General features: G+C 41.6%; 1 protein-coding gene across 2 annotated transcripts in view; it reads left to right on the top strand.

The window, feature by feature from the left end:
• Positions 1–706: 706 nt before the first annotated feature.
• LOC103567316 (histone-arginine methyltransferase CARM1-like) overlaps positions 707–25,837 on the top strand; it is a 255,692-nt gene continuing 230,561 nt past the window's right edge. For both annotated transcript variants that reach the window (XM_008543957.2, XM_070590673.1), the window contains exon 1: positions 707–947. In XM_008543957.2, coding sequence (XP_008542179.1) covers positions 770–947 — 178 coding nt within the window. In that variant the 5' untranslated portion in view covers positions 707–769. The remainder of the gene's footprint in view (positions 948–25,837) is intronic.

Raw genomic sequence — 25,837 nt, 5'->3', positions numbered from 1 at the left:
AATACAGTGATGTACACCTGAAACTTACACAACGTTGTAAGCCAAAATGACCCTGGTAAAATAATAACAATAATAAAAAAGGACTCCCTGGCCCTTCCAGCCCACGTCTAGGGAAACAGTTCACAGTCCAGGAGCAAGTTTTCAATTCCGGGTTAAGTGATGAGGGATGAAAGTGGTCATTCAGGCCTAGCCAGTTGCACAAATCCCCGGGCATCCGCACCACCTCGCTGCTGCTGTGGGGACCCTGACAGGGAGGAAGGAGCTCGGTACTTGCGACGGCTGCTCACACGCGGGCGCCAGTAGCCCCAGAACTGCCCCGAGAGCGAGTGCCACGAAGCAGAGAGCCCGGGCCAGGGTCGTTTCCACCCTGCGCCCACGCCCGCAGAGCAGTCCCAGCGAACAGCAGGTGTCACCCTTCTGCTTCCAAACCCCAAGGCCTCCAGGTGCCTCGCGCGTTCTCCAAACTTGTGTTCAGAGCTATCGTCCCGCGGGCGGCTGGCCCATCCGGGCGCGTACCGCGCGCTCCTGTCGGTTGGGGGGCGCGGCGGTCCAGCGCGCTGCGGGGAGGGGGCGGTGGCAGAGATGCAGAGGGCGGCAGGTGCTGGCAGGAGCCAGCGGGCGTCCCACAGGTCGAGGACTCAACTTGCAGCGGAGGTGAGGAAGGTGTCTAGCACTTCCAAGTCCCTCCCCTTCCCCTGGCAGGATCTTGGAGCGCCGGCCGCGCGGCGGAGGAGGCGCTACTAGGGCTCTGGGCACAGGCGCTCGCACCATGGCTGCGGCCCCCGCTCCGGCCCGGGTCCCCGCGCCCCTGCAGTGCCGCGTGCAACTGCGCTTCGTGACCGAGGAGCAGCTCTGCGGGACTGCGCCCCTCTCGGCCCCCCACCCTCAATCTCTGCGGCTAGAGGTGCACCCGGCGGGGGAGGAGGCGGACGCGACGGTGACAGACGGTGAAGTACTGGGCGCGACCCACACGCGAGTTCCGCTCGGAAGTCGCGGCCCTTGTGCGCGCGGGCGCGGGTGTGTGGGCCGGCGCGCGTGTGGAAAGGTGCGGCTGCGTGTGAAGTGCATGTGAATAAGTGCGGGCCGTGCGCCCGGCGCGCGTGTCCTGGGTGCGGTGTGCCCCCCGCGCGCGTGTGGAAGTGCGGGTCGCGCACTCTCCGTAAACTGAGCAGGTGTGCTCCCCAGCCGCTCGCTGAAGGGACCTGCGGGGCTACCCGTCTCGTCCCGAAAAGGCCCAACGGATGCAACTGTGTGTTTATTGCTCTCAGAGAACTTTGCAGCCACAGGCAGAAAGGCCCTGAGAACCAGTCTGGGCCAGAACTTAGAGACGTCCCAAGGGAGGTCCGGAGGAGAGGCGCGTGATTTCCTTGCGGGGAACCGAGGCCGCCTTCCCACCAGACCTGCGTGTTTCCCGCTCCCTTTCCAAGGCAGTGGGTCCCCTCGCAGCCACCCCGAAGCTGGCTGGTGCGCGCAGCTCTGAAGCATGGGAAGGACTGGGCGGGGTGTGCACCGGCCGAGCGGCTGTCGCGGCCAAGGTGACGTCTACTAGGCATTAGTTTTGGGTTCAAAAAGTGACCTTTACCCAAAACTGCAAGTGCAGTCCCCTGGGTTCTTCCAGCTGTGGATGTGTTGAGGGAAGGCTTCTAATTGTTTTGGGATCCCGGACCTTCTTGAGACTTCGAGGAAACCTATAGTGGCTGGCCCCAGAAAATGCGCATGCTCGCGCTCAAAACTTTGCATATGAATATGAGGAGGGCACATCTCCTCCCCGCAGCTCATATTAAATACTCTCTTTTGGTAAATGTAGGGGACAGAGCCCCAGGTAGCTGCAAGGCTCCAAGGACTCTGGGGTTTTTTTCCGACCCTGACGTCTAAGATTCTGAGTTTAACATGCTCCGCGCCTTGGTTTGTTTCCGGCGGGAATTTGAAATCACTGGCAAGTACTGTCCCGCGGCTGCTCAGTCATAAGCAGAATACAAGTTCACTGCTGTTTCTCCGAGGCCTCGGAACCGACTCAGGCACGGAGTAGGCACTCAATAAATGCTTGCTGTGGAATGAATGAGAGCCTTCGGCTGTGTCTTCTCGCTTTACTCTAGGCTGGGTTGGGGATGGGCGGGTCTTTGAGAAAGAAGTATTAAATACCGCTCGACTAGCGGCTCAGGAAGCTGGCGGCTTGGCAAAGGATCAGAAGCCTTACTCAGCAACTCCTGGATTTCTCCTTTGGATGCAAGGGGGAAAAGAGAGTAGCTTTCGGGGTTTCTCCTGGGAATTTGGAAACTCAAGGCGCCAGAAAAGAGTTCAGTCTGCCTGTTATGGTAATTTTGTTTACTCTGTAGCCATACACAGAGAGAAACAAAAGAGCAGATCTGAGATTTACCTGATGTCCTATGAATTTCTTTCGCGCAAGTGTGTGTCAAGAGAAGAAATATCCGAGGTTTATGGTGACTGAAGTGGTAAACTCTGTAACGTGTCACCCGATGCCTGGCCTATGAGGACATAATTATCTTACTCAGAGGAATAAGCTTTTCCTGAATGCAGTAAATTGAGTCTAGAGATGACCTCTGTGGTATGTGTTAGACCAGACTAATGGAAATGGAAAGATTAATTAAAGCCAAGGCAGGCAGTCATTTTACGAGATTTTAACTAAATTCCTTCAGAAAGAGTCACTAACAAGGAGGCAGAGAACTCACTCTCATAACAGCTTGAGTCCTAAAATGCATGCTGCAAATGAAAGCAGTTATTAAAGCTTACCACTCTTTATGGAGTGTTTTTGGAGAGAAACTATTCTGGTGCTTTTAAGAAAGTACCTCATTTTACTATAGGACCAACTAGACCCCTGTGGGTGGTGGTCAGGCAGAGCAAGCTTAGAAACAAATTCTAATGAACTATGAATAAGAAGAAAGATTCTGGTGTACTCAAATATTGTAGGTTTAGTAGCAGGATTTTAAATGGGTAGGATTTCTCCTGGGATGAAGATTGGCCCAGATTATTTGATGGACTTTAAGACTGGGTCTAAGCAATGTATCTTTAGGAAAGTATACAGTGTCTTAGCTCATATCTAGAATTAGTTGTTAAACAAGTAGACTCTGGAGTAACTCTGAAGTAACCACCTGGATTCAAATCCTGGTGCTGTCTTTTATTAGCTGAGCTACATTTTAGCAAATTATTCACCCTTTTCAAGTTTCAGTCTCTCCATCTGAAAAGTAAGGATGATAATACACATGCTTTGTTATTAGATAAAATAATGCATACACCTTGCTTGGTACAAAGTCTGGCATATATTAAGTGTTCAATAAGTGTTCACCATTATTATTATTATTATTTTATTGAGGTAATATTGATTTATAACATATAAATTTAGGGGTACATCATTGTATTTCGACTTCTGTATAGACTACATCGTTTTTACCACCAAAAGTCTGGTTTCCATCCATCACTGTATGAATGTCCTTCTTTACCCCTTTTGTCCTTTTCCCACCCCCCTTCCCCTCTGGTAACCACCAATCTATTCTCTGCGTCTATGTGTTTGTTTGTTGTTTTATCTTCCACATATGATTAAAATCATATGGTATTTGGCTTTCTCTGTCTGACTTATTCTGTTCAGCATAATACCCTCAAGGTCCGTCCATGTTGTTGCAAGTGGCACGATTTCATATTTTCTTATGGCTGAATAGTATTCGGTTGTGTATATATATATACACACACACACACACACACCACATCTTCTTTATCCATTCATCCGTCAGTGAGCACTTAGGTTGTTTCCAAGTGTCAGCCATTGTGAATAATGCTGCAATGCACATAGGGGTGCATATATCTTTACTCATTCCCTTTTTTGTGTTCTTTGGATAAATATCCAGCATTGGAATAGCTGGGTCATATGCTAGTTCTATTCTTAATTTTCTGAGGAATCTCCATGCTGTTTTCCAAAGTGACTGCACCAATTTACATTCCCACCAGCAGTGTGAGGTTCCCTTTTCTCCACATCCTCTCCAACACTTGTTATTTCTTCTCTTGGTAATTATAGCCATTCTGACTGGAGTGAGGTGATACCTCATTATAGTTTTGATTTGCATTTCCCTAATAATTAGTGATGTTTAACATCTTTTTATGCACCTGTAGGCCATCTGTGTATCTTCTTTGGAAAAATGTCTGTTGAGATCCTCTGCCTATTTTATAATCAGGTCGTTTGTTTTTTTGTTGTTGAGTTGTATGAGTTCTTTATATATTTTGGATATTAACTCCTTATCAGGTATATGATTTGCAAGTATCTTCTCCCAGTTGGTGGGTTGTCATTTCATTTTGTTGATGGTTTCCTTGGCTGTGCAGGAGCTTTTTAGTCTGATGTAGTCCCATTTTTTATTTTTTCTTCTGTTTCTCTTGCCTGAGGAGACATTTCCAAAAAGATATTGCAAAGACTAAGATCAAAGAGCCTACTGCCTATGTTTTCTTCAGAAGTTTTATGGTTTCAGGTCTTACATTCATATCTTTAATGCATTTTGAGTTAGTTTTTGTGTGTGGTATAAGATAGTGGTCTACTTTCATTCTTTTGCATGTGGCTGTCCAGTTTTCCCAACACCATTTATTGAAGAGACTTTCCTTTCTCCATTGTATGTTCTTGGCTCCTTTGTCAAAAATTAGCTGTCCAAAGATGTGTTGGTTTATTTCTGGGCTCTCAGTTCTGTTCCATTGATCTGTGTGTCTTTTTCTGCCAGTGCCATGCTATTTGATTACTATAGCTTGTAGTATATTTTGAGATCAGGGAGTATGATGCCTCCAGTTTTGTTCTTTTTCTCAGGATTGCTTTGGTGATGTTCACTATTATTATTAATAATATATTTATGTTCTGTTCCCAAAACAACAGTTTCCTCAGGCTGTTCTGAGGGATAGCTAGGCTGTATTTTTGTGAAGATATTCCAAAGAAAACTCAATTAAATCTGGTAATAACTTGGAAAAATTGAATAACTTTTTAGATTCCCAATCTGAATAGCTTGTCATGTAACGAACGGAACAGAACAAGACAAATCTGTTTGTTCTATTTTAAAGCTCCCAAAATTGACAATGATTTTATGAAGGGAACACACCAGGGATCCAGCAACTAATGTGCTCTAGCTTGTGAACTCCGTGAAGACGTTCAATCATTCCTTCTGTTCTTAAATATTTTTTGAGTCCCTATCCTACCAGGAGCCTGCCTGTGAACGTGGTGAACCCCTCCTCCTCTCCCCAGAGCCTTCCACAATACCTACTACACACAAGGCATCAATAAATGTTTCTTGAGTGAATCAGTGATTTAGCTCAAAAATTCTTAAATCTTGGTAAAATAAAACTTAAAGTACTGAACACCAAAAGTGCAGAATCCGAGTTGTCCCCAAATGATTAAGATGCTGGCTTTACTTGCAGTCTAGAGGGATCCTTTAAAAGATAGTGTAGTACCAGAAAATTGGAGGTATAGTAAGGTCAACAGATCAGGAGACAATTGCGACTGAAAAGATAGTTTGTTACTCAGTTCCCAAGAGGAGACACACACCCCACCGTGGGGAGCCACAGGGAGAAGCACCTGGGGTGGTCAGGAGGCAGAGGGAGGGGGGAACTGTGGACAAGGGCCTTCGCTGTGGTTTCTGTGGGAAGGAACAGGTGAGGCAGGGTGAGCAGGCCTAGATTGGCTAGTTTGGATCATTTCAGCGGGCTCCGGGGTGTAGGGGCGGTCCCTAGTTGTTTGGTACCTGATTAGGGCTGGTGGATAGTGGCCTGGAGTGTGAGAGCCCAGTGAAGGAGGTGGTTGGGGTGTGGGCTTTGGATGGTTTGGTTTATATTTGAAAAATGTGCTGCAGGTGAGTTAGTTGCTGTCTCTAGGAATTGGCTCACCCTGGAAGGGCCGTCTCTCCAGGGTCTGCAAGGCCCCAGATGTCAAAGCAGCAGAATACAAAAATAAAAGATAGTATTACTATAAAGGAGGGTCGGAATATAAGGGAATTAGTAGGTCTGTAGATGGAGATGGGTGTCTGCTGGGCTTGGAGGGTGCCTGCAGGTAGGAAGGGCCTGTGGTTAAGGACTTGAGTTCAGGTGATGGGAAGAAAAATCTATTGTTTCCATACCTCAAATGTATGAAAGAACTGGAAAATGGAGGGGAAACAAAAAATGAGAGGAGGATGGGCCTGCTTCTTCTTCACCCTTTTCTCCAAGCTCCTTGTGTGCCCTGGGCTAGGGGGCTGGAAGAGAAAGAAATTAAGAGCAGAGACTGAATCACCAAATGCTAAGGGTAGAGTGGACCTCCAGGAGAGAAGAGAGATCATTTCTTCCTTTTCTCAATTTAGAGTTATCTTTTAATTAATCTGAAAGTGTTTTGAAAATATATAAATAAGCCATCTAGATAATCAAGTATAAAAAAGCAATGTTTTTTGTCTCTGAGGTATTGTGAAAGGATGCTATGTTTTTTGTTTCCCAGTGGTTGCGCATCTCATTAGAGGAGGAAAAAAAAGAGCAGAAGAAAAGTCAGAGAAAAACAGCCTTTATATCACACGGGAGTATTAATCTTCCTTCATTAAATTCTGTGGTAAGAGAGTTAGTAAGTTGAGGCCTATGGACGGAATCCTGAAGTCAGTCACCTACATATGACATAAACATTCATTACTTTTCAGTCAACAAATATTTTTATTGAACACATGTGCTGTGCTAATCACCAAGCGAGCAGTAAATGAGCTGGATAAAGACCCATCTTTACGGAGCTAGTGTTTTAACTGGGGGAAGACGATAGCCAAAAAACACAGCAAGATAATTTCACGTTGAGGTAAATGTTTTGAAGAAAATGAACAGAATGAAAAAAAAAAAAATAGAGACACAGAGAGGGAAGGAGGCCAATTTAGGGCATGTGGTCAGGGAAGGCCTCTCTGAGGAAGTAGTATTTGTTCTGGGGCAGGAAGGATGAAAGGAGCCAGCTGAGCAAAGAGTGGAGGAAGAATATTATAGGCAGAAAGCATGGCGGGTAGAAAGGCCCCAAGGCTAGAAGGATTCGGTGTGTTGGAGATGGGCAGTGTAGCAGATGCTCCTTAGGAGAGTCCGGAGCAATGTGAGTTAAAACTAGTGTTCTAGTCATTATTAGAGCATGACAACCTACCTCTAAACGTGGTGACTTACAAGAACTATTTTATAATGCTCCTAGACTCTGTGGGTTAAGAAACCAGGGAGGGCTTGGCTGGGTGATTCTTTTCTCCTTGTGGCATTGACTGAGGTTACTTATTGGCACTCAGCGGATGGCCAGCCTGGTCTGGGGGATCCAAGAAGTCTTCATTCACCTGAGCTGGCCTCTAGGCTGGTGCAGTGGTTGATTTTTTGCGTCACTTTGGGTGGGCCATGTGCCTAGATATTTGGTCAAACATTGGATGAGATTAACGTTTAAATCAGTGACTTTGTGTAAAGCAGATTGCCCTCTAGAATGTGGGTGGGCCTCATCCAACCAGTTGAAGGCTTGCTAGAATAAAGACTGATCTTTCCTGAGTGAGAAAGAATTCAGCCAGCAGACAGCTTTTGGACTTGAACTGCAACACTGGATCTTCCCTGGGTCTCAAACCTGCCTGCCTATCCTGCAGATTTTGGACTTGGCAGCCTCCAGAATTGTGTGAGCCCATTCCTTAAAATAAATTACTTTCTACATATATACACATCCTATGGGGTCTGTTTCTCTGGAGAGCCCTGACTCATAAAATGGAGATAACTTGAAGACTAGGACTATCCATGGGGAGCCTACATGTGGCCTCTCCATGTGGCTTGGCTTCCTCCTGCATGGTTTCTCCACGCTGTGGACTTCTTTCATGGAGATTCCAAGTGGGACTTTGCCAGCAGACAAAGCAGAAGCTGCATTACTTTTTGTGACTCACCTGTGGAAATCAATTGACATCACTTGTGTCATGCTCTGTTTGTCAAAGCAGTTACAAGCCTGCCCAGGTTCAAGGGGAGAGGCTATAGACCCCACCTCTTTATGGGTGGAGTGTCAAGGAATGTAAGGACAATGTTTTAAAACTGCCAGTTGGATCAGCCAAGTCCTGTAGGATATAATACACACGCACGCACTCACACCAAAGGGGTTTTAGAGGAACTGTCATAGCCTTCTTCATCACACTTACTGAAAAAGCTGATCAGAGAGCATGGGTTTTGCTGTGTACAATAGACTTCCTAATTCTGCACTCGTAAATTGAACTTGCCCCCCACCCAAAAGCAAAAAATCCCTGCAAGGGGCTGGCCCGGTGGCACAGCAGTTAAGTGCGCAGGTTCCACTTTGACTGCCCAGGGTTCACCAGTTCGGATCCTGGGTGCGGACATGGCACCGCTTGGCAAGCTATGCTGTGGTAGGTGTCCCACATATAAAAAAGTGGAGGAAGATGGGCACGGATGTGAGCTCAGGGCCAGTCTTCCTCAGCAAAAAGAGGAGGCAGTTAGCTTAGGGCTAATCTTCCTAAAAAAAAAAAAAGGCCCTGCAAGCCTACCACTTCAGGTGAGCACCCCAGAAAACACTTCCTCTTTAGGCAGACCGACCAGGAAGCAAGCAGGGAAGGGGCTGGGGTTGGCAGGCTCCTGTCCTTCTCCCAAAGGCGTGAATCAGAGAACCCCGTGGGGAGAGAGAGGGGTTGGGGAGAGAGGCCAAAATTGTTACTGGGGCACAGTATTTCTCAATGGGACACAAATCGCATTTGTGCTGGGAAAATTCTTGATCATGAGAGACACTGCAGAGTGGTTAGCACCCCTGGCCCCTTGGCAGCAAATACCAACCACTCTCACTCTTGTAACCCGGTTTCTGCGACAATGAAGAACAGTCTTCATGCATGTTAGCAGAACTCCCTTCACGTGGACACATGAGGCAGGAAACATGTAGACTTCCCTCCCCTGCCTGCCCCCGGCAATCGCAAACTCAGACTGCTCTAACACTGCTCCACCCGGACTGTCTATGTCTTTGGCACAGTAGTTCCTCTGCCAACAGTAGACTATTTCTTATATTCAGTCAAATCCGACCTTGCTACTGCTTAATCCCAGAGACGATTTAGATATTATTCTTGCACTGAAGAGTCGTTTTAAAGTGTGAAATCCAGTCAGAATCCTGCCAAGTAACTTCTTTCTTTTATTGTTATTTTACCGAAAGCAATGCTTTCATGATTTCCTAGCAGCTTTCCAGGGAAGGTATTTAATGCAACCGAACTGAGACTTTCGGCTAGCCCCGGTTTTGTGCTGCAACACTGTGGGATGTGTGCCAGTGCAGAGAAAGCATTTCCTTCCTCTGTCAGGAGGGAATGGTACCTCGAATGGATGACAAATGGAAAACCATTCAAGACCCTTGTGTATCTGAGTCTAAAGACACCAGAAGTGGAAATAGATGAAAAGACTTGTTTTCCTGACCAAATAAAGACCCTTTAAGATCCCCTTTTCCCCCATTTTCAATAGCCTTACTAAGTTGTGGTGTGTATTCAGTACTGATGAATAAACTTTGCCAGTTCAAAGACAGGCAATCCACTGATTAATACTCACAGTCGATGCCACTGGGAAGAGAAGGGAGGCATGGGTCTTGTGAGCAAACTGTAGATAGCATAGTTGCCCTTAATTTTCAGAGTTATTATTCAAAATAAAGAAGTTATTGAGGCAAGAAAATGAAATATCATTGACATGATATTTGTGCTTTGTGTTGTGAATAGCCATGGGATATTTGAAATAAACAATTCCTTTAAAAGATGGGGCTTATAAAAATGTGCCGGATTAGAACCATCCTGTGATGAAAATCCCTCCTTCCTGTTCCCTCTCCTTTGGCCGCAGGAGGTGTGCACTCGAACTCCTGGCAGATTGAAGCAGGGATGGAGTGAGTGTGTTCTGTTATCAGCATCCTCTCCTCCCAAGACTGTCCTCCCTTATGAATCCCCAGGGCCTGCGAACTTGCCCCCACCCCCTATCCCCTCTGCTTTCCTCTCCTTCTAGCCTGGGTTTCACCCTGTAGATTTGCAGATAAAAGCTGAAGGAGTTAGGTTTTCCCAGCGCATTAGCATTTTAATAGGAGACAAATCCTTTGCTCAGAGGACTGATCTTACATCCTTGAATAAGTTCTTTTATTCAGGTCTGAGAGATTGCTGGGTATCCCATATCACTTTCTAATTATTATATTTACCTCCATTTAGCTAAGCTACTCCTTCGTGGTAGGTGCTAGACACAGGATCTCTAGCTTCACAGTAACCTGGAGGGTAGATAATGCTGACCTTATTTTATTGATCCATTTTGTCCCAGGTATATTGTCCTCAGAACTTGACTACTTCCCCCTTTCCCTGATACCGTCTTGTGTTTAGTTGCCTAGTCTTTAGCCTGTGGTAAAGCAGGACTTCTAGCCACAAACCCAAAGTTGGATTTGCTCAAAGAATGAGGAAGCATTTTCTTGTTGTTTGGAAACAGCTGGATCCATCGATGAGCTTATAAACCTTAGTGAGATGGTAGAGTGACTGACAGTGTTGCTCCTGGCATATTTTAGACAGAATTGAGGTTTTCCAAATTCCAGGCCAGCCGTCTAAATAAGATCCTGTGACCTTCTTTTATTAATTGCCTGTCCCCATTTAACCTCTGTTTTACCATTAGAATGGCAACATGGTGGGATCAACCAGGTCAGATTCCCTCACTTACTAGCTTCATGGCCTTGGGCAGGTTTACTGAACCTGCCTGAACCTTAGTTTTCTCTCCTGGGAGCTGAGGTCATTTTTACCTCATCAAGTTATGGGGAAAATCAACCGAATAACCAGAAGTGAAAAAAATTCAAAATCACTTCTATTAATTTTCAAAGTAAATCGAGTCAAAATTATCAACTAAAAAGAATGTGAAGACATTTTACAAGCAATTGTAAAGTAAAGCTGCTACTTGTATGAAGCTTACATGCTAATACCAATGTACCATTCAGAAAGCATCAGGATATCTTGTCTATGCTGGACTTCCCGTAGGAATGTTTGAGAAAAATAGATTTTGTGATTCATTGTGTTGAGTTGTCTTTCACATTCGCAATATGGCTGACTCTAATATTAACCTCTCTGCTGAGGAGCTTTTCTCAGGGCCTTTTTAATGTGCTCTTCCTTCTGTTTGAAATGCTATTCCATGTCCACATCCCCATCCCAGCCCTTTGTATTTTTGGGTCCTTCCTATTGTGGGGACCTGGAATTGGCCACCCCAAGATATGTCTCTTTAGCATCAGGATTATTTGAGGCTGATTGCTTTTGATAAACTGGGACAGGGAAGGAGGAATGGAACTCGCCCTTTGTTAGGACACATTTACATTTGTAAGGTAAATCTCTATCTCTAAAGGTGCCTCCCTCTCTGTACCAGGAAGAAGAAAGGAGATGACCTTCTCTCTAAAAACTCTTAATCAATACCAAAGGCAAGGACTTAAAATCTGCATTTTATTATGCTTCTCTGGTAACCTCCTATAACTGACTTCCCTCCGCCTCCCAACATTGGCATCTCCTTAAAGATTAAGCATCTTTCTTTAGGCTGGGAACCGATTGCAGCGATCATCTGTGACCACCCCCCCCCCCCCAGCCCGAGGCAACACACCTGCCACCCTGCGGTGCTCACTGAGACAGCAGACCTATCTGCCTCCATCAAGCGCTGTGCTGACAGAGCAGCCTCATGACTGTTGTAAAAGGGACATTTCAATCACATGTGAAACACCCTGTTTGGGGGTATATAACCACTATGTGCACCCCACTTCTTCGGTGCCCTTTCTTCCTTTGGGAAGAAAGGCCCCGGGCCATGGTTCCTCATAAAGCTTTGTTTAATTTTCTCTTGCTATTCTGTCTCATGTGAATTTAATTCGTTCTCCAACCAGACGAACCCACATTTGGGGAGAGGAAATGTCCTCCTCCCCTACACTATCTTTTAGCTCCAAGTTTGAAAGTCTCAGTTTCAGAAAGGACTTTTCATCATTCTAAATAGCCACCCATCCTGCTGCATCCACCGCCCTTTATCTCAGCCCTCTTGCTTTCATAGGAATTATCATAACTGGTAATGAGAAATTAAAAAAAAATTTATTTATCCTTGGTTAAAATTGAAGTTCAAATCACAGGCCACAAATCACAAGAGTATTTAATGAGAAACCTTGAGAAGAAGGGAAGAGGTTGACCTCAGCGCTTTTGAGAATGTGAGTGAGAAGGTTGAAGCGTATTTTCCAATTAGGAACCATAAAGGCATAAAGAATAAAGAGCATCGCCAGGTCAGGGGAGAGGACGATTTATATTAGAGCTGTGCGTATCCTGAATCTTGTCATCATGAAATCGAGGTCCTGGTCAGCCTTTTTGCTAAGAGGGGTGAAAAGGTCTCCAGTAATATTTCGTTTTTAACTGTAGAAAGTGTATTGTTATCTCCTGGGGAATGTGAGTCAACCTTGAGGCCATTATGACTACTGAAAAGCTTGTTTAACATGTTTGTTATGGGAAATTGTGTTTACTTACTACATGTTTGTTTTATAAAATTGCATTTGTTAGAATGTTTGCTGTAGAAAATAGAGTTTATTCACCTAGTTGTGTTGTAGACAGCAGCACTGTGATGAACAACTTACTGACTTTCTTCAGTAACTCGCCCCGTATCAGTGACGGGAATTAATTTTGTTAATCGATTCATGCAATTCATGTTTATGGCATAGCTACTATAAGCCAGGCACTGTTCGAGGCACTGAGGAAACAGCAGTTGTTCATTGCTGTGTAATAAGTAACCACCAACTTAGTGACTTAAAACAACACACACTGATTATCTTACCGCTTCTGTGGGTGGGGAGTCTGGGCACGGCTGAGCTGGGGCCCCTGCTCCGCATCTCTCCTAGGCCGTAGTCAAGGCTCTGGCTGGTGCTGAGGTTTCACATACAGATTGACTGGGAAGGATGGTCTTCTAAGCCCACTTGTGTGGTTATTGTCTTAATTTAGTCCCTGGAGTGTTGTTCACTGAGGGCTTCACTTCCTTGTTGCTCGTTGGCTGCAGGCTCCAGTTCCTTGGCACCTGAGCCTGCACAGCATGGCCACTTGCTTCCTCAAAGCCAGCAAGAGAGAGAGAGTCCGACAGCAAGAAGAAAGTCTCAGTCTTATGCAGTCTAATCATGGAAGTGACATCCGTGACCTTTGTTATAGTGATTGGTTAGTCACTAGGCCAGTCCACACATGAGGGGAAGGTGTAATGTAGGCATGAATACCAGAAAGTGGTGATCATTGGGAGCCATCTTAGTCTTCCTGCCACCAGCAGACAACAAAACGAAGTCACCACTTTCACAGAAATTACCTTCTAGTGCCATTCAGAAAGCATCAGAGGCTTTATCTGTGCTGGACTTCCTATAGGCCTGTTTGAGAAAAATATGTATTGTGTTTCTAACACAAATACCATGTGAAGGATCTTTCTCTTTTAAATTAGTTATCAGACACAGCCCAGCCCTGAAAGTCTCAGAGTTTGCATTTAAACTTTAGTATATGTGTATATATGTATAAAGCAAGTACGTAAAACTATATGGAATCTCTTGGCAGAGCTGCAGTATCATTGGAACAGGAAGTCAGCTCCAGTGTGCTGCTGGCTTCCCTTTGCACTGGGTGGAAAGAGGCCCCTCTTTATGAAGAAGAAGAATCCCGTGGTGGTAACTTCTATTTACGTTTTGGTCAGCTTTACATTGTCGTGACTCCTTTCCTTTGTCTGGAGGGCTTAGCCAGCTTTTCTTCTCTGCAGGGAAGAGAGGCACTGAAGATAAATTCTCCCTTATGTGTATGTTCAGACACTGAAGTACTTTTATTAAGTCACTTACAAGGGAGACAATACTAGTATTTCAAATACTAGAAATGACAGTGAAGTTTTATAGAATGAAACAAAGAAGTTAGCACAAGATGGGAAAGGAGAAAGAAAGAGAGAAGAGGAAAGGAAAGGAGGTGGGGCGGGAGGGAGGGAGGTAGATGGAGTCCTCACTGTGGATTGGCTGCGTTTAGGGGATAAACAACTGGTACGCTCTCTGGATATTGCCATTTTTTGTACTAGCCATGTTTTGTGGCTTTAAGTCATTATCTAAAGCATGTTTCACAAACGTTGACATTTACACAGTCATGCGTGTAGAATTTACATTTTAAAAGACGTGGAGATAGATGCTGAACAGGCTAGAGAGAACACCTATACCTCGGTTCTTGGGTATCAGAAAATCAAAGATGAATGAAAATCCATAAATGAGAACAGGGAAGAGGAAAGTCAATCTGAACCGTGTGCGTTGCTTTTAGCCTAACCAAGTCCAGCTAATGACACCGCAGATGCCCAGGTATTTGTAAATCTTGCACATTAATGTGAGATGCCCTGCTGCACTTGGGAAAAGAGTGCAGCACGTTTCAGGAATTGGCCTAAGGCATTCAGAGGAAAGAGCAGGGGTGAGGTGCAAACCCAGCCGTTGGGGCTGGAGTCTGAGCTGTCATAGGGCTGCTCTGTGCATGGAAGACAGAAGGGCTGTGTAATTGCTTCATGCATTTCCTTTGGATAAAGCTTACTTTTTCCTTATAGGGAGACTCAATTCTGATTTCACGTTTTTTCTTCCTCAGAGAAGGAAGTTTTTCAATCCTTTTCCACAGATGACAAATCCTTCAGGATATGAATTCTGTTTCCTTAGATTTTTAGGAATATCAGATCAGAAGAGCAGAGAACACATCCACTATAGGCAAAGAAGATTACTGTTTTGATCTATAGAATAATAATAGCATTAGAGGAGACTGCAGTTCAGAGACGTGGAATGAATCTACAGGCTTGCCTGCTAGGACAGAAAAGGGCCGGGGTGGGAGCCCAGGCACCAGCGTCCAGTTCAGCTCTCTCTCCCGCAGTCTCCTTAGGGAATATTTAGAATGTGTTCTCTTAGCCAATTTATGTGATTTTTATCTCTTGATTCCCAGGAATCGTGATTTTTCTTTTTCATTTACAGGAGGGCTTTTTGTTTGTTTGTTTTATAAAGCGTTTGCTTCCTTGATGTTCCAGTAAGGATGGCAACACATTCTCTGGTATTGAAGCATCTCCATATACCACTTTCTTTTCTTTCTTTTATGCATATTCTCATGTGGCCCTTCTCTTTCAGCTCCTTGAGGTCGGGGATTGTGTCTTAATCATTTCTGTGTTTCCAGGAAGATGTACAGTAGGGTCTGGTTCTAGTGGGTATAGTTATGCAGCTTCCAGGGCAGAAAGTCTAATTTTTTCTTGGAAAATATGGACCTAGGATCCACATCAGATTTACCCAGCCATTATCACAGTGAGCTAATTTTTCTGTAATACTTCTTGTAATTTAATCATTTTTCCTTACTTTTATTAGTTAATTTTGTTCCTCTTGGAGCAAATTTTTGCTAATAAGAATGTATGCCTGAACTTTAAAATAATAATATGACAAATGAGAAGAAGCAGTTGAGCTAATTTGTAATGTCTGCTTCAAAAAATATCATTTAGTGTTTTGAAAATAAACTTCAGGTTTTCCCACTCTTTTTTCCCTGATTCATTCTTTCTTTCTTTTATTTGATGAGGAAGATTGGCCCTGAGCTAACACCTGTTGCCAATCTTCCTCTATTTTTTGTATGTGAGTTGCCGCCACAGCATGGCTTTGATAAGTGGTGTAGGTCCACGCCCGGGATCTGAACCTGCAAACCCTGAGCCGCTGAAGTGGAGCATGCTGAACTCAACCACTATGCCACAGGGCCAGCCCCTCCCTGATTCTTTCTTAAATGTGTTGTTATGCTTTTAGCTAGGTCAGTTCACGTGGGACCAAGCATATTTGTAATCTGTAGATAACACCTGCCTTTTAAAAAGGTCCTGAAATTTCTAGCAAATCAAGTCCTTTAGGAAGCTAGAGAAGACACTTTTCTCCATGGAGCTTAGAGCCTAAGAAGTAGGGACTTCATATCATTTGATGCAAGCAGTAGCCTTTAAATAAACCTTTGTCAAAGCAGCATGTTCTCTCATTGGCAAGTAGCAAGATTATGAAATGTCATGGTCATTTTCATTATTTTTGATATCTATTCATTTATTTATAACTATTTATTAAACACCTTTCTGTGCATGTGTTATTATACCACCTTCCCAATAATATAAAATAACCAGTTCTGCATGATTCTTACTCTTGATAATTTTAACTGAGAGAAACAGAGACTGTTGGCAGAAGTTGGTGAACCCAGAGTCTCCAAATTTATGAAAAGCTGCCTTCTTGCCCTTACGCTTTCTGACTTGGTCCTCCTAAATATCTGTGGAGACCACCAGCTCTTAAATTCATAGAATGAAATTTCTATTAAAGATGCCATTAGATTATATTAATGGTAATATTAACAGAATAAGAGACAAGAAATATGTAACACAGAGGAACTGAGGCGTGAGAGGTAGAGTAAGGAAGGCTAGAAAGAACCATGAACCCATATCCGTTTTTATAATAGCCTTTGAGAGTAATTAGCAAACATCACGTTTCCTATTCAGCAAAGATCTCTTGTTGGATACCCATGTACTATGTAACTGCCCCTCGCAGTCTGCCTTTCCTTCTTGTCTCACAGTTTTCACCTTCGGCTAGTTAACCCCTGGTAGGGGGAGGGGCCCGTCTTTTTGGACAGACCTTCCAATACATGTAAGTCGTCTGTGATTCTGAGATACTCAGTCTTCCTAGGTCCTTTCAGGTATGATAGTGTACACCAACAATTTACTAGAGAATTACTAAACATGTTTTGGGATATGTATTATGACAAGGGTAGAAAACTAGGGCTCTCACAGCTGACCATTATTAGGAGTGTTTTATGTCATAGCACAATCTTGTTAAACATTTTAATTTGCTGGACAGTTGAGGTAATGGTAATGGTAATTAAGATTTACTCTTAATTTCCCAACATATCCTCCCCCCAAGACAAAATGACAACAAGAAGAACTAAAACTTATGTTCTCAGCATAACAAGAAGACAAATACTGTCCAAACTTGAAAATACCTGCAACTACAAAAATGAACATGGAATCCCAGTGAGTTCTCTCTCATCCTCCTATTGTAGGCCCTTGTGGATTATAAGGGCCGTTCCTGAAAAATTGTACAGAATAGAGAAGAAAGAACTAGCAGCAGGCCTGATACTGATCTAAAACTATCACCATAAGGAGAAAGTCCACCATGAGAGTGAAAATGCTGGGAGGAAAAAAAGTGATCTTGTAGATCAGGAAACTCACAATAGGGAAGAGACTTAAACTTGTAAACAGTGTGTCAAGAGGCAATCTTGGAGAGATAACACTTCAGGAGCAGAGAAGTTTAAAATGGAGAGGCACCTTTTGGAAAACACATGTTGAAGAGAAGTAAAAGAGCACATTTGTGATCTTCCAAGGCAAAAGAAAAAGCAAAGAACAAACAGCCCCACACCCAAGGCCTGATTCCAAAAGTAGGGGCTGTTTAGAAATTCAACCACATTTCACTACCCTGAGAGAAGAGTGTGCTTTTGAACCAGGCATCTCTTGAACCACTCCAAACCACCTGACCTGTACACAGAAATGCAGAGGCACAAACAGTCTTCATTTATATATAACTACCACAAAATATGGCAGGAACTGAGAATCAGATTAATTTAGCTGATGAAAATACTACCCACTAAATGAAAAGGAATGAAATATTTTCAAATAGGTGTTTGGGAATTTGAAAAAAACCCACTTTGAAACAGAAATTTAAAAACCAAGAACAGAAATGGGCACAAAATTAAAAAGACTAAAATAAAGGTTGATTAAATCCAGAAAAAAATGTAGAATTGTCTAAATCATATATGAAATTAAGACTAATTTAAAAATTCTCTAAGGAATAAGAGATTCAAAGGAAAATTTAATAAGAGCATTGAATAAAATCAGGAAAATACCAAGAGAATAAAAAATGAGATTAAAAAAGAAAAAGAGTGAGACCGAATGTGTTGGAAGTGAAATTTAGGCAAAGATGATCCAATTAGCTATAATTGGAGTCCCTGAAAAAATATACAAAACAATGGAACAGAATTAATATTTAAAACTATGATTAAAAAAAACCTTTGGGGCTGGCCCAGTGGTGTAGTGCTTGAGTTTGCATGCTCTGCTTTGGTGGCCTGGGGTTTGCTGGTTCGGATCACAGGTGTGGACATACACACAGCTCATTAAGCCATGCTGTGGCAGGTGTCCCACATACAAAATAGAGGAGGATTGGCACAGACATTAGCTCAGGGACAATCTTCCTCAAGCAAAAAGAGGAAGGTTAGCAACAGATGTTAGCTCAGTGTCAAGCTTCCTCACCACAAAAAACAAAAAACAAAAAAACGAATAAACCCCTTATTTTCTGTAAATAAAAGGTCAGAATCTGCATATTGAAAGGGCTTACTGGGTATCAAGGAATATTGGCCCATAACAACTAACTCTGAGACCTATCTGAGTAAAACTGTTAGACTTTATAAAGACTTTTTAAAAAGTCCTCAGAACTACATGACAAAGGCAAGAGTACTAGGCTGGCTTTAGACGTTCAAAAACAACGTTTGTTGTTCAAAAGCACCATAACAAGTGCATCGGCAATAGAGTAGCGCTGTTGCGTTTTTTTTTCTTTTAAGATTTTATTTTTCCTTTTTCTCCCCAAAGCTCCCCGGTACATATTGTGTATTTTCAGTTGTGAGTCTTTCTAGTTGTGGCATGTGGGATGCCACCTCAGCATGGCTTGATGAGCTGTGCCATGTCCGCACCCAGGATCCGAACCAGCAAAACCCTGAGCCACTGAAGCGGAGCACACTAATTTAACCACTCGGCCGGCCACAGGGCCGGCTTCTGTTGTGTTTTTTAAATATGAAAGAGCTCAGGAATTTGTATCCAGGAGCCTTCTTGAGAATCTACTAGAATCCCACTAAGACATGAATAGATGAGCATCAGCAAAAGGACTGATGATGAAAATTTAATGTATTTAATTGTATATCTAACACTAAACCAAAAATGAGGAAGAAGATAGAAGAACAATATGTTATGTGATATATGTATATGTTAAAGTAGCGATTAGAGAAAAATTCATAGCCCTAAACACTTTTATCAGTGAAAATGAAAGAATGAGAATTAACAAGTTAAATTCCCAACTCAAGAAGCTACAGTATGTTAAAAAGCAAAAACCAAAGAATAGAAGAATGGAAAAGGAGGGGAAATTATAAACAAAAGTAGATAATAAGTCAAAACCATTTTTTTAAAAAAAAATAGCAAAATATACAAACTGCCAACTAACCTAATGAAGAATAATAGGGAGAAAGCACAAATATTCAAAATAAGAATTGTCAAGGAGAAATAATGATTGAAGGAGAAGAATTAAAAAAAAAATTGTTAGGGGGCTGGCCTGGTGGCATAGTGGTTGAGTTCACCTCCTCTGGGTTCACTGGTTTGGATGCTGGGCTGGAACCTACATATTGCTCATCAGGCCATGCTGTGGAAGTGTCCCACATACAAAATAGAGGAAGACTGGCACAGATGTTAGCTCAGCAACAATCTTCTTGAAGCAAAAAGAGGAAGGTTGGCAACAGTTGTTAGCTCAGGGTCAGTCTTCCTCACACACACAAAATCATTGGAAACTCTTTTCCCAACATCTGTGCAAATAAATTGGAAAACCTGTACGGAATGGACAATTTTCCAAAGAAATTCACTCTGTTAGAAATAGAAGATTAAACAGACCAATTTCCATGAAAGAAATAGAGAAAGTTATAAGGGAGCTACTCCATAAGGAAGCACCGGATCCAGATGGTTTCACAGGGGAATCCTACCAAACCTTCACAGATCAGATAGACCTGTGTTCCATACTTTCTTCCAGAGTATTGAAATTCTTTCTAACAAGTAAGTAAGCTGGTGACAGTATTAGAAAATTATTACCAGTACCACTTATGAATATTGATGCAAAAGTACTTAATAAAACATTAGCAAACAGAATCCAGCACCACAATAAAAAACTGATAAACCATGATTAATTGACATTTATTCCAAGAGTGCAAGCTTGGTTCACTTTAGGAAATCCAGTGAAATAATACACCATTTTAACAGATCTAAGGAGGAAAAAAAGATCACATGAATATCTCCAGAGATGCTAAAAAAATCTTTGGAAAAATCCAACACAATAAAAATATATATAACTCATTTTTAAGGCCAGCATTTTACTTAATGAGAAGACACTAAAGACACTTCTACTAAAATCAAGAACCTGGAAAATGTGTCTACTATTCAAGCTTGTCCTGGAAGTAATAGCCAAGGTACGAATTGGAAAAGAAGTAAAACTCTTTCTATTTGCAGATAATGTGATCACGTACCTGGAAAACCCTAGAGAAATAATGGTAAAACTTTCTTAAATAATAAAAAGAATTCAGTCAAGTAGCAGAATATAAAATTAATATCAGGAAATTGAAATTGCTAGTCTTCAGATATAGAAACAATAACTGGTTCGAGGACGAGACAGTAGAGAAACTCCATTTAAATAGCAACAAAGGGGATTAAATACTTAGAATTAATTCAACACTAAATTTAGAAAAACTAAATAAGGCAATCTTTAAAACAGTCCTGAAAGACACAAAAGTATGTGAATACAGTGAAGACTCCCTCCCCTGTTTTGGAAAGGGTGACTAATATCATAAAGACATCAGTTCTCCCTAAGTTGATTTATAAATTTAACACAATCCTAATAAAATACCGACAAGTTTTTTGCTTAAATGGAATTGTATGAGTTGATACAAGAGTTTATATGGAACAATAAATAACCAATAACACACTAAAAAAGAAAAGATATGAAGGAAAAGGAAAAGCAGCCCTCCCATACATTAAAACACACCACAAACCTCCTATAATTAAAACATGGAGAGAAAGATAGATCAGTGGAATAGAATAAAAAGTCCAAAAGTAGACCCAAGAATATCTGGAACTCGTATATTATGGAGATGTTGTCTCAAACCATCAGAGCAAAGATGGACTTTTTAGGAAGTGATTTTGCGACAGCTGATTTGCCATTGGGAAAAAGGTAAAATTAGAGCTAAACTCGCATCATACACAAGAATAAACTGCAGATGGATCAAAAATCTATGTAGAAAAATAAAGTCATATAAGTACCAGAAGCCAACAGACATGATTCTTCCTCCTCCTGTGTGAAGGAAAAGTCTTTCTAACTGAGACTCAAAATGGTGATGCAATAAAAGAAATGGTTAGTAAAATTTACTCCAGAAAAACACAAACATTTGCAATTCAAAACATACTGATAGAGAAAATGTTTGCAGCATCTATCACAAAGTGTTAATATCCTTAATATATAAGGAAATCTTTAAAAATGAGGGGAAAATGTGCTTGCTTCAGCAGCACATATACTAAAATTGGAATGATAAAAATGAGGGAGAAAGACTAAAATTCAATAGAAAAATGTGCAAAAGATATGAACAGACAATTCATGGAAAAAGATGTAAAATGGCCCTTCAATATATGAAAAATTATTCAGCTTCACTTTAATAAGAAAAATTAAAAATAAAAATACTCTGAGATATCATTTCTTATCCATCAGAATGGCAAAAATTAAAAAGCGTAACAACACAGTCTGTTTTTGAGGCTGTGAGGAGACAGACAGGCTTACACATTGGTGGTGGAAATGCAGATTGGCACAATCCTTGTGGAGGGGAGTTTGGCACTACATAGTCATTTGCCGTTTGATCCAGCAATTCCACTTTTAGGAATTTACCCTGAGGTACCCCTTTAACAATATGGAAACACATATGTGAAGTTTTTTCATTGCAGTGTAATTTGTAATTGCACAGTATTAGAAACAACCTAAATGCTGAAGCATTGGAGGTTGATTGGGTAAACTGTGTCATACAGATGCGATGGAGCTGAAACACAAAAGAATGAGGAAAGGCTCTATGAGCTATTGTGGAGTGATTTCCAGGATAAGTGAAAAAAGCACAGAGGAAAAGAGTATCTGTAATCCACTATCTTTTGTATCAGAAAAAGGGAGAAATAAGAAAATATGTGCATTTGAAATTTATACCGTAAGAAGGATAGGAAGGACAAATGAAAGAATGATGATATTGTTTAGCTAAAAGGGTTGGATGGGAATTGGGTGGAAAGGGTAGACATGACTGGGGTGTGGTTTGGTACTTCTTTTTTTTTTTTGCTGAGGAAGATTCACCCTAAGCTGACATCTGTTGCCAAGATTCCTCTTTTTGCTTGAGGAAGATTTACCCTGAGCTAACATCTATGCCAGTCTTCCTCCACTTTATATGTGGGTTGCTGCCACAGCATGGGTGACGAGTGGTGTAGGTCTGCACCTGGGATCCGAACCTACATACCTAGGCTGCTGAAGTGGAGTATGCCCAACTTAACCACTACGCCACCAGGTTGGCCTCAACTCTTCTTAAAATACGTGTTTTTGTATAGTTCTGACTTTTGGAACTACGTTAATGTTTTATACTTGATATAAATAAAATAAACATATGGGGGAAAACTTTGATTGGAATACAGAAAAATAAACTGTATTTCAAATGAATAACATAACCACACTGAAGTTCTCTAAGAGAGACAAATTGAGCAGACAAAAATTGTATGATGTTTGAGCATTGTAAGCTTGAAAAGTGCTTAACCAACCCTAACTCTTGTTTTGTTCACCTTCTTGTTAGAAGGAAATTTATGTTAAAGGAGAGAGCTACAGTGGTTTCAGGAGGAAAAAAAAGCCTTTATGTAGTCTGAACCAAATGTTCAGGGTCAGTGATAAAATGACAGGCGAGGGATGCAAATGGCTTTCTAAAATTAGTGTAGGGCCAGGCGGATTGGCTGACGCAAATGTTCTGATCCTGTGGTGTAGCTGATCGATTCAGCATCTTAGATTATCACTCTTCGTTATTTATGCTTTTAATTGTGGTTTAAAGACAGCAGTAAATAACTAAAATAATAACAACCATAACGACATTGGATAAACATATAGCATTTAAGAGTTTTAACCTTTCATTTTGAGCTCTGCCTTAAGGAAATAGCTTCATATATTATTTCTTTAGACTAGATCAGAATATTTGCAAATAAAAATTAATTCAGAGTGTGTGAAAGTAGCCTAAATATAATGTGTTGTGTTTTATGTTGGAATAGTATGATTTTCATAAGTTAAAAAATATCATCAGTGGAATCTAGAAAAATACTAAAACCTGTTCTTATTAGACTTACTGGAGACTTAGAAGTAAATAATACAGTCTATAGGAACAATTATCAAGCAGGCATCTGCAGAAAAAGAATGTCTTTATTGTTTAGTCTTAAAATATGAATGTTTATTTTCATTAAACATCAACTTATAAAAATCACCCTGAATAAAGATATTAAGATACTGTAGACTACAGTAAGTTTTCATTAAGATAATAATCCAACTTTAGAGATTATGTTAATTGTTCTCTTATAAAAAAATCTGTATTTATATTTCATAGATTATATGAATCAAAATGTACTGGGCTGAATAGTGGTGTCCAAAAAGATATGTCCCTGTCCTGATTCCCAGAACCTCTGAATATTACCTTCTATGACAGAAGATGTGATTAAGTCAAGGATCTTGGGGGAAAAGGAGCTTATCCAGGATTTTCCAGGAGCCCTAAATCCGGTGATGAGTTTTCTTATAAGGGAGAGGCAGGGAAGACCACAGATGGAAGAGGAGGCAATGTGGCCACGGGACCAGAGGTTGGAGACGTGGCTGCAAGCAAGGACCACTTAGTGACACCAGAGGCTGGAAGAGACAAAGAACGGTTTGTCCCCTAGAGCCTCCAGATGGAGGACAGCCCGCTGACACCTTGATCTTGGGCTTCTGGCCTCCAGAACTGTAAGGAAATATATTTGTGCTGTTTTAAGCCATCTAATTGTTGTAATTTATTACAGCAGCCACGGGAAACTAACATGAAACACTCAGTTACATTCATGTTTTTAAATACAGTCGTGCATCTCTTAACGATGGGGATAGATTCTGAGAAATGCTTCTTTAGCTGATTTCATCATTGTGTGAACATCACAGAGTGTACTTACACAAACCGATGTGGTACAGCCTACTACACACCCAGGCTATATAGTACTAACCTTATGGGACCACTGTCGTATATGTGGTCTGGTGTTGACCGAAATGTTGTTATGTGGCACATGAAAACATGGATGTGGTTATTTAAACACAGAAAACAAGTATCTGGATAATTCACTTTTACAATTTACAACCATTTGTCTCTGAGTGGGCATATCCCATGCCTTCTAGCAAGGAGTTTGTGCCTCATTATGTCAGTGTAATTATGAGCAGTCAAATTATGTTTCTCTGAGACTGATTAAAAATATAACTCAATATTCTTCTGGACCTTGGAGTTAAATATAGATCACCTTGGCTAGCCACATAGAATTTGAAATCTAAGAAATATTATTTGCTCAGACAAGGATATATCATAATAATAATGATACTTTTCCTGAAGACAGACACTTTAAAAAAGATTGTGGGAGGCCAGCCCAGTGGCGTAGCAGTTAAGTTCGCGTGCTCTGCTTTGGCGGCCCAGGGTTCACTGGTTTGCATCCTGGGCACAGACCTATGTGCTGCTTATAGAGCCATGCTGTGGCAGATGTCTCACATATAAAGTAGAGGGAAATGGGCACAGATGTTAGCTCAGGGCCAATCTTCCTCAAAATGAAATAAAACAAAATAAAATTCTGAGTGTGAGAAAAAAACTCCTAAACACTTTATAGTACAAAAAGGTCAATCGAATAGTTTGAGACCGTCTGAATTAAATCCACCCTTAACTTTTAGATGAGATTGCAGGACATATTGAGAAGAGCGCTAGATGGAGAGTCAGCTTATTCAGTTGTGTTAGACTTTTCTGGGTTCTTTCCAAGGAGTTTAGGAATTATAAATTACTGTATTTATGATTATAATGGGTTGGAAGTGTCTTTTGTTCCAAGGAAAATAAACTCTTCAAAAGGAAACGGAGCTGTTCTGAGTATCAGGAAGACGTGTTCATAGGAACGCATAAACTCAAGACGGGTGGAATGCAAGCTTTAGGCTGAAGAAAGGAATAGAGGAGCTTGAATGATATCAAGCTGGGAGTGTGTAGAATTCCTGACCTAGTGGAAGCCTGGGTGCATGCTGCATGCCTGCAGTGATCACCAGTCAGGCATACATGTGATACAGGAACGGTGAGAGGTTTTGGTCATCTGTATATCCACCAGTGAGGACCTTAAATTATCTGGTATGTGGTACAAATGTTGTAATGAACAAGTATTGGATTTCTTTGGTTGACAGTTTCTTCTTTCCAAAAGCAAAATAACTGATCCAATTCCACACGTCAAGGAAGAATTATTAGAGATGTGAAAGTGATGAGAACCTTGGATAAAAGTAGCCCTCTTATAGCAGGAGAACCCTGGGTATTTGGAAATATGTACTCTAGATTTTAGGAAGTCTGTATAACTGTTGTCCACGATTCAAAATATGAAGATTGTTCATTGTGATTGACATGTTATCAAAAATGAAATCCTCATAGAATAATTGTGTATAATTACAATGAAGAACAAAGGGATTACATCTTTAGAAGATTGTATGACTACATGAGGAACTCCGAAACAGACTATAATTGACCACGCATAAAAAGTGTAAAGCAAAGGTATATAACCAGAGGTAAATAATGGCATGATACAGAACTGTAAGAAATTAGTCAGAAAATCTACAGTATAGTGTGGTTGGAGACTGGTTGAAACAAAGTAAAACTAAAGGGATTTTTAAATGTTTTGCTTATGTGGACCACCATCTCGGGGTGGATGATGCAATGTTAATTGGAAATAGAAAGAAGATTCTATTTTGCGTCCGTATTTTCTAATAAGGGGGACTGGG

This window comes from Equus przewalskii, chromosome 22 (genome assembly GCF_037783145.1).
Source record: "Equus przewalskii isolate Varuska chromosome 22, EquPr2, whole genome shotgun sequence".
NCBI lineage: Eukaryota > Metazoa > Chordata > Mammalia > Perissodactyla > Equidae > Equus > Equus przewalskii.
Note: the sequence above shows the minus strand (reverse complement) of the source record. Positions and strands in the feature narration are given on the sequence as shown.